The sequence below is a fragment of the Lampetra planeri genome, unplaced genomic scaffold, assembly GCF_965212315.1.
Source record: "Lampetra planeri unplaced genomic scaffold, kcLamPlan1.2.h2 scaffold_242, whole genome shotgun sequence".
Lineage (NCBI taxonomy): Eukaryota > Metazoa > Chordata > Hyperoartia > Petromyzontiformes > Petromyzontidae > Lampetra > Lampetra planeri.
In genome coordinates this window covers 46,088-56,142 of record NW_027615071.1, presented here as the reverse complement: position 1 = coordinate 56,142, position 10,055 = coordinate 46,088, and the positions used below count along the sequence as shown (strand labels likewise).

The 10,055-nt window shown below is 56.3% G+C and overlaps 1 protein-coding gene across 1 annotated transcript in view; it reads right to left on the bottom strand.

Annotated features, from left to right (window-relative positions):
* Positions 1-942: 942 nt before the first annotated feature.
* LOC144740621 (keratin, type 1 cytoskeletal 11-like) overlaps positions 943-10,055 on the bottom strand; it is a 24,912-nt gene continuing 15,799 nt past the window's right edge. The window contains 7 exon segments of the mRNA XM_078623416.1: positions 943-983; positions 1,872-1,896; positions 3,236-3,535; positions 4,772-4,992; positions 7,500-7,511; positions 7,513-7,584; positions 7,586-7,627. Coding sequence (XP_078479542.1) covers positions 1,887-1,896; positions 3,236-3,535; positions 4,772-4,992; positions 7,500-7,511; positions 7,513-7,584; positions 7,586-7,627 — 657 coding nt within the window. The 3' untranslated portion in view covers positions 943-983; positions 1,872-1,886.

Sequence of the window (10,055 nt, the reverse complement as noted above, 5' to 3'; positions counted from 1 at the left end):
AGCTGGCACCTCACACACAGACACAGACAAAGATCCCCCGTGTAGCCTCTAACATGCTGCAGGGGCAAGTGCTGTTAGCTGGCACCTCACACGCAAGACACAGACAAAGATCCCCCGTGTAGCCTCTAACATGAGCAGGGGCAAGTGCTGTTAGCTGGCACCTCACACGCAAGACACAGACAAAGATCCCCGTGTAGCCTCTAACAGACTGCAGGGGCAAGTGCTGTTAGCTAGCACCTCACACACAGACAAAGATCCCCCGTGTAGCCTCTAACAGACTGCAGGGGCAAGTGCTGTTAGCTGGCACCTCACACACAGACACAGACAAAGATCCCCCGTGTAGCCTCTAACAGGCTGCAGGGGCAAGTGCTGTTAGCTAGCACCTCACACACAGACACAGACAAAGATCCCCCGTGTAGCCTCTAACAGGCTGCAGGGGCAAGTGCTGTTGGCTGGCACCTCACACACAGACACAGACAAAGCTCCCCCGTGTAGCCTCTAACATGCTGCAGGGGCAAGTGCTGTTAGCTGGCACCTCACACACAGACACAGACAAAGCTCCCCCGTGTAGCCTCTAACAGGCTGCAGGGGCAAGTGCTGTTAGCTGGCACCTCACACACAGACACAGACAAAGATCCCCCGTGTAGCCTCTAACAGACTGCAGGGGCAAGTGCTGTTAGCTGGCACCTCACACACAGACACAGACAAAGATCCCCCGTGTAGCCTCTAACAGACTGCAGGGGCAAGTGCTGTTAGTAGCGAGTAGTAGCAGCAGTAACCTATGAAGGCTACCGGCCACTGTGGCACATGGTGGTGAGTGTGGCCAGCACCACGCCCCCAGTGTCGATCTTTAACTCCGCACCGCCCACACCCGATACTCCTTTGAGGCTGAGTCGACCTAGGGGTAGGCCTGTACACGACCACACGTCTCACCCTTCTCTGGAGACTCCTCTTTTTTGGCGACGATGGTGGCGCTCTTTGCACTGCGGGGTGAACGGAGAGGAACGTCGGACAGGGTTAGAGGCCTGGACAAGCCACGAGTCTGACTCACCTCCCCTCCACTCATTCACTCACCCACTCGCTCACCCAAACACTCACCGACTCACTCACCGACTCACCCACTCACTCACACACTCACTTACCGACTCACCCCACCCACCCACTTACTCGCTCACCATCCCACCCACTCACTCACTCACTCACCCACACACTCACTCACTAACCATCTAACCCACTCACTAAACATCTCACTCACCCACACACTCACTCGCTATCCCACTCACTCAGTAACTATCCCACTCACCCACCCACTCACTCACTCACTTACTCACTCACCCACCCACTCACCCAGCCACTTACCCACTCACTCACCCACCCACCCACTCACCCACCCACCCACTCACTCACCCACCCACTCACTCACCCACCCAGCCACTCACCCACCCACCCAGCCACTCACCCACCCACCCACCCACTCACTCACCCACTCACCCACCCACTCACCCACCCAGCCACTCACTCACCCAGCCACCCACTCACCCACCCACTCACCCACCCACCCACTCACTCACCCAGCCACCCACTCACTCACCCAGCCACTCACTCACCCACCCACTCACCTACCCACTCACTCACCCACCCAGCCACTCACCCACCCACTCACCCACCCACTCACCCACCCACCCACCCACTCACCCACCCACTCACTCACCCACCCACCCACTCACCCACTCACCCACCCACTCACCCACCCACCCACTCACCCACTCACTCACCCACCCAGCCACTCACCCACCCACTCACCCACCCACTCACCCACCCACTCACTCACCCACCCAGCCACCCACTCACCCACCCACACACCCACTCACCTCATCAGGTCGTGGTCACTCATCTCTGTAACGAGAAACACAAGAATGGCGTTAGGGGGCTCATGAAACGCCGAATCCCATCGTCTTGAACAGCAACCTTCACAGTGCCGTTGGAGCTCCCCTCCCTCATTTAGATGCAGCGTCATACCAACGCCGAGCCTTGCACACACACACACGGCATCATACCAACTCTGAGTCGAACACTCACGCACTCACAAACCACGCACAGCGTCATACCAACGCCGAGCCTTGCACACACACACACACGGCATCATACCAACTCTGAGTCGAACACTCACGCACTCACGTAGCGTCATACCAACCCTGAGTCTTAATTACACTCACGCACTCACAAACCACGCACAGCGTCATACCAACCCTGAGTCTTTCAACAACAACAAGCGCCATTCGCCACTAAGTGGCGGTGACGTCACCACGACGCTTGTGCCAGGCCATGTGCACCTTGAGGCTACCACGTAAAGCGTCGAACGCCCGCTGGCAGGAGAAGGTCACGGGGCAGACCCAGCAGGTGCCACGGGTCGACTGACCGAGATGACCGAGATGACTGGCTGATGCACCACCTGTGCCCCCCTACTGTGCCAACTTGCTGTGCTTTAGCCACCCGGCGCTCCGCTCGTTGTTGTGAGCGTCGCTCCTCCGCCCTCCGTTGTTGTTGGAGGGCGACTGCCTCCAACTGCCCAGTAGCGTCCTTCACGAGCCCCCTCCACAGAGGCCGATCTTGACACCGCTGGTACCGTTCATTGGCAAGTCCACTCAGCTCCACATCCTCCTGTACCACATCACTCCATCTCCTCTCTAGCCCGTGCCGCGCCCGTTTAGCCCCCTCGATCCGGACGAACAAAAGCTGTTTGGGCATGTGGTGGCTGGGCATGCGGGCTACATGACCCAGCCAACGCAGCCTTGCCTGCCGGAGGATCTCACCAACGGAAATTGGTCCAGATCTTTCAAGAATTGCAAGCGCAGAGAAGCGAGGGCCTGACCGTGGCTGAGAAGACCTGAAGCTCCGTTCGGAGCGACAGACCCCAGTAGCTTTTTACAACAACAACAACCGCCATTCGCCACTAAGTGGCGGTGACATCACCACGACGCTTGTGCCAGGCCAAGTGCACCTTGAGGCTACCACGTGAAGCGTCGAACGCCCGCTGGCAGGAGGAGGTCACGGGGCAGACCCAGTAGGTGCCACGGGTCGACTGACCGAGATGAGAGCTTTTTACACGCACTCACTCACACGTGCCCGCACAGTATCATACCCACCTAACCCAACCACCGTTGCTACCGGAAAAGCTCTGTGTGTGTGGTTACGAGACATTCCTCTCCCCTCTCCCCTCTCTCTGCTCTCTTACTCGTCACAGTCTCGGAGCTGCTGTGGCTGCCGCTCTTCGAGCCGAAGCCGCTGCTGCTGCCGCTGCCGCTGCCAGAACCACCGCCGGCACCACCGGCACCACCACCGGCTTTGCCACCGGCACTGGCACTGCTGCTGCTGTGGCTGCTGCTGCTGCTGGCACCGAAGCCACTGCCACCGCCGCCACTGCCACCGAAGCCACCGCCACCGCTGCCACCGCCGCTGCCACCGAAACCGCCGCCGCCACCCACCGCTGGACGAGAAGGAGGAGGAGGACTGGGAAGAGGATCCACCTTGCAGACTGCACCCGGGACAACAGGGGTGGGAGAAGGTTTGGAGTTCATTATTGTTGTCACCACCAGAAGGGGGGTGTGGGTGGGGGGTGGGTCAAGTTGGGGTCCATGCGACAGAGGTGGTCGGGATGGCTCGTGTCTTTGCGGGGCGTCACGGAGCGACTGTGAGAAGTCACGAAACTCTCCACGGCTGTGAAGCAGCTGGCAGGTTTGTTGTTATCGTCGTCATCGTCGTCGTCGTCGTCACCAGCGCCATCTTCATCACCACCATCTTCATCACCACCATCACCATCACCACCACCATCACCACCACCACCATCTCCATCACCACCACCACTGCCATCTCCATCACCACCTCCACCACCACCATCTCCATCTCCATGACCACCACCATCACCACCATCTTCATCACCACCACCACCACCATCTCCACCACTACCTCCACCACCATCACCATCACCACCACCACCTCACCATCTTCATCACCACCACCATCTTCATCACCACCACCTCCACCACCATCTCCATCACCACCTCCACCACCACCATCTTCATGACCACCACCATCTCCATCACCACCTCCATCACAACCACCACCATCCCACCACCACCACTACCACCACCCCACCACCACGACCACCACCATCTCCCCCACCCATCTCTCCATCATCATCATCATAATCATCTCGCCACCATCTCCACCACCACCACCACCCCACCACCCCACCACCACCACCACCACCACGACCACCACCATCTCCCCCACCCATCTCTCCATCATAATCATCTCGCCACCATCTCCACCACCACCACCCCACCACCACCACCATCCCCCACCACCACCACCTCCACGACCACCACCATCTCCCCCACCCATCTCTCCATCATCATCATAATCATCTCGCCACCATCTCCACCACCACCACCCCACCACCACCACCACCATCACCACCACCACCACCACCAATACCACCACCACCACCACCACCACCACGACCACCATCATCTCCCCCACCCATCTCTCCATCATCATCATAATCATCTCGCCACCATCTCCACCACCACAACCACCAACCAACCATCTTCATCACCACCTCCACGACCACCACCACCTCTCCCACCCATCTATCCATCATCATCATCTCGCCATCATCTCCACCACCACCCCACCACCACCACCACCATCTTCACCACCACCCCACCACCACCACCACAACCACCAACCACCACCACCACCACCTTACCGACTATCCTCCCCTTCCAGCAGGCGTCTGTAGGTGGCGATCTCAGCCTCGAGTTTCATCTTCATGTTGAGGAGGTCCGAGTAGTCCTTGAGCTGCTGGTTGATGCCGTGCTTCAGGTTTCCCAGCTCGCCCTCGAGACGCTGGATGATGATGGTGTAGCTGGAGAGCTCGTGCTCGTTACGCTCCTCCGTGTCCTGCAGCTGGTCCTCCAGGGAGCGGATCTGGCGAGGTTGGGTAGGGATGGTGAATTAGAGAAGAGGGGGCGGGTGGGGGTGAGGGTTGCGGTGAGGGTTGCGGTGAGGGTGGGATGAGCGTGAGTGAGGGTAAGGGTGAGTGGGTGGGTGAGTGGGCGAGGGAGTGAGTGGGTGAGTGAGTGGGCGAGTGATTGTGAGAGTGAATGGGTGACTGAGTGGGCCAGTGAGTGAGTGGGCCAGTGAGCAAGTGGGTGAGTGTGAGAGTGAGTGGGTGAGTGAATGGGTGAGTGAATGGGTGATTGAGTGGGTGAGTGAGTGAGCGAGTGGGTGAGTGAGTGGGCGAGTGATTGTGAGAGTGAATGGGTCAGTGAGTGGGCCAGTGAGTGAGTGGGCCAGTGAGCGAGTGGGTGAGTGTGAGTGGGTGAGTGAATGGGTGATTGAGTGGGTGAGTGAGTGAGTGGGTGAGTGAGTGGGCGAGTGATTGTGAGAGTGAATGGGTGAGTGAGTGGGCCAGTGAGCAAGTGGGTGAGTGTGAGAGTGAGTGGGTGGGTGAGTGAATGGGTGATTGAGTGGGTGAGTGAGTGAGTGAGTGGGTGAGTGAGTGGGCGAGTGATTGTGAGAGTGAATGGGTGACTGAGTGGGCCAGTGAGTGAGTGGGCCAGTGAGCAAGTGGGTGAGTGTGAGAGTGAGTGGGTGAGTGAATGGGTGATTGAGTGGGTGAGTGAGTGAGTGGGTGAGTGAGTGGGCGAGTGAATGTGCGAGTGAATGGGTGACTGAGTGGGCCAGTGAGTGAGTGGGCCAGTGAGCAAGTGGGTGAGTGTGAGAGTGAGTGGGTGAGTGAATGGGTGATTGAGTGGGTGAGTGAGTGAGTGGGTGAGTGAGTGGGCGAGTGATTGTGAGAGTGAATGGGTGACTGAGTGGGCCAGTGAGTGAGTGGGCCAGTGAGCGAATGGGTGAGTGTGAGAGTGAGTGGGTGAGTGAATGGGTGAGTGAGTGGGTGAGTGAGTGAGTGGGTGAGTGAGTGGGCGAGTGATTGTGAGAGTGAATGGGTGAGTGAGTGGGTAAGTGATTGTGAGAGTGAATGGGTGAGTGAGTGGGCCAGTGAGTGAGTGAGTGAGTCGGTGAGTGATTGTGAGAGTGAATGGGTGAGTGAGTGGGCCAGTGAGTGATTGTGAGAGTGAATGGGTGAGTGAGTGGGTGAGATGGAGAGTGGGTCAGTGAGTGAGTGAGTGAGTGGGCGAGGGAGTGAGTGAGTGAGTGGGTGAGTGGGTGGGTGAGTGAGTGGGTGAGTGAGTAGGCGAATGATTGTGAGAGTGAATGGGTGAGTGAGTGGGCCAGTGAGTGAGTGGATGAGTGAGTGGGTGAGTGATTGTGGGAGTGAATGGGTGAGTGAGTGGGTGAGTTGGTGAGTGGGTGAGTGAGTGAGTGGGTGAGTGATTGTGGGAGTGAATGGGTGAGTGAGTGGGTGAGTTGGTGAGTGGGTGAGTGAGTGAGTCGGTGAATGATTGTGAGAGTGAATGGGTGAGTGAGTGGGTGAGTTGGAGAGTGGGTGAGTGAGTGAGTGGGTCAGTGATTGTGATAGTGAATGGGTGAGTGGGCGGTCCTGGACCTTCCCTAGGTCGACTCAGCCTCAAATGAGTGACCTGGTGTAGCAGGGTGTGGGCCACAGTGCCGGTAGCCATCATGGGTACTGATGCTACCCACTCACCACCCACCCACCCACCCACTCACCCACCCACTCACCACCCACCCACCCACGCACTCACCACCCACCCACTCACTCACTCATCCACCCACTCACCCACCCACTCACCACCCACCCAATCACCCACCCACTCACCACCCACCCACTCACCACCCACCCACCCGCCCACTCACCCACCCACCCACCTGCCCACTCACCACCCACCCACTCACCGACCCACCCACCCACTCTCCCACCCACCCACTCACCACCCACCCGCCCACTCAAACCACCCACCCACTCACAACCCCCCCGCCCACTCAAACCACCCTCCGACTCACCCACCCACTCACCTGCCAACCCCCCTGCCCACTCAAACCACCCACCCACCCACTCACCACCCACCCACTCACCCACCAACCCCACCCACCCACTCACCCACCCACCAACCCACTCACCCCACCCACCCACTCACCCACCCACCCACGCACTCACCACCCACCCACTCACCCACCCACCCACTCACCCACCCACCCACTCACCCACCCACTCACCCACCCACCCACCCACCTACTCACCCACCCACTCACCACCCCACCCGCCCACTCAAACCACCCCACCCACTCACCACCCACCCGCACACTCAACCACCCACCCCACTCACCTGCCAACCCCCCTGCCCACTCAAACCACCCACCCACTCACCCACCACCCACCCACTCACCCACCCACTCACCCACCCACTCACCCACCCACCCACTCACCCACCCACCCACCTACTCACCCCACCACTCACCACCACCCACCCGCCCACTCAAACCACCCACCCACCTCCCCACCCCCCACTCACCAGCGCTCGCAGGGGAGTCGAGCTCTGACTGCAGGGCCTGCATGGTCCGGCGCGTCTCCACCACTTCGTTCTTGGCCGACTGTGCCCGCCTGGTCCTGCTGCTTGGAAGCTCCTTTCACCGTCTCCACCTGGGAGACACAGAGAGAGAGATCGTGACGATGGGAGACAGAGCGAGAGAGACATAGAGAGAGAGACAGAGAGAGAGAGACGCAGAGAGACAGAGCGAGAGACACAGAGACAGACAGAGAGAGACAGATCGTGACGATGGGAAAACAGAGCGAGAGAGACACAGGACAGAGAGACAGAGAGAGACAGAGAGAGAGAGAGAGATCGTGGACGATGGGAGTCAGAGCGAGAGAGACATAGAGAGAGAGACAGAGAGAGAGAGACGCAGAGAGACAGAGCGAGAGACACAGAGACAGACAGAGAGAGACAGATCGTGACGATGGGAGACAGAGCGAGAGAGACACAGACAGGAGAGACAGAGAGAGACAGAGAGAGAGAGAGACAGACAGAGAGAGAGACACAGAGACAGGACAGAGAGAGACAGATAATGACGATGGGAGACACAGAGAGAGACACAGAGACAGAGCGAGAGACAGAGAGAGACACAGAGACAGAGCGAGAGACAGAGAGAGACACAGAGAGACACAGAGACAGACAGACAGAGAGAGACAGATCATGACGATGGGAGACACAGAGAGAGATACAAAGACAGAGCGAGAGACAGAGAGGAGACAGAGAGAGCCGGGGGAGAGACAGAGAGAGAGACAGAGAGGACAGAGAGAGGATAGTTAAACGACGAAATATCTCGTGGAAAGCAGGTTCGTTAAGTGCGGTAGTTCGTACGTAGCATGGTTAAATGTTGAAATAGTTCATCGAAACTCCTTCGTAAGTGCGGGCGTCCGTACGTCGGAGAGTTCAACTATCTCGCGAAAAGCTGGTTCGTAAGTGCGAGAGTTCGTAAGTCGGATGGTTAAACAATGAAAAGGTTCATCGAAAACTCCTTCGTAAGTGCGGGCGTTCGTACGTCGGAGAGTTCAACGATGAAATATCTCGCGGAAAGCTCGTTCTTTAAGTGCGAGAGTTCGTAAGTGGGATGGTTAAACAATGAAATAGTTCATCGAAACTCTTTTGTAAGTGCGGGCGTTCGTACGTCGGATAGTAAAACTATGAAATATCTCGCGGAAAGCTCGTTCATTAAGTGCGAGAGTTCGTAAGTCGGATGGTTAAACAATGAAATAGTTCATCGAAACTCCTTCGTAAGTGCGGGCGTCCGTACGTCGGAGAGTTCAACTATCTCGCGAAAAGCTGGTTCGTAAGTGCGAGAGTTCGTAAGTCGGATGGTTAAACAATGAAATAGTTCATCGAAACTCCTTCATAAGTGCGAGAGTTCATAAGTCGGATAGGTAAACAGTAAACTATCTCGCGGAAAAGCTGGGTTCGTTAAGTGCGGGCGTTCTTAAGTCGGAGAGTAAAACAATTAAATATCTCGCGGAAAGTTCGTTCGTAAGTGCGAGAGTTCGTAAGTGGGATGGTTTAAACAATGAAATAGTTCATCGGAACTCCTTCGTAAGTGCGGGGCGTTCGTACGTCGGATAGTAAAACGATGAAATATCTCACGGAAAGCTCGTTCGTAAGTGCGGGCGTTCTTAAGTCGGAGAGTAAAACAATGAAATATCTCGCGGAAAGCTGGTTCGTAAGTGCGAGAGTTCGTAAGTGGGATGGTTAAACGATGAGATAGTTCATCGAAACTCCTTCGTAAGTGCGGGCGTCCGTACGTCGGAGGAGTTCAACTATCTCGCGAAAAGCTGGTTCGTAAGTGCGAGAGTTCGTAAGTCGGATGGTTAAACAATGAAATAGTTCATCGAAACTCCTTCATAAGTGCGAGAGTTCATAAGTCGGATAGGTAAACAGTAAACTATCTCGCGGAAAGCTGGTTCGTTAAGTGCGGGCGTTCTTAAGTCGGAGAGTAAAACAATTAAATATCTCGCGGGAAAGTTCGTTCGTAAGTGCGAGAGTTCGTAAGTGGGATGGTTAAACAATGAAATAGTTCATCGGAACTCCCTTCGTAAGTGCGGGCGTTCGTACGTCGGATAGTAAAAACGATGAAATATCTCGCGGAAAGCTGGTTCGTAAGTGCGAGAGTTCGTAAGTGGGATGGTTAAACGATGAGATAGTTCATCGAAACTCCTTCGTAAGTGCGGGCGTCCGTACGTCGGAGAGTTCAACTATCTCGCGAAAAGCTGGTTCGTAAGTGCGAGAGTTCGTAAGTCGGATGGTTAAACAATGAAATAGTTCATCGAAACTCCTTCGTAAGTGCGAGAGTTCATAAGTCGGATAGGTAAACAGTAAAATATCTCGCAGAAAGCTGGTTCGTATAAGTGCGGGCGTTCTTAAGTCGGAGAGTAAAACAATTAAATATCTCGCGGAAAGCTTGTTCGTAAGTGCGAGAGTTCGTAAGCTGGGATGGTTAAACGATGAGATAGTTCATTGAAACTCCTTCGTAAGTGCGGGCGTTCGTATGTCGGAGAGTTCAACGATGAAATATCTCGC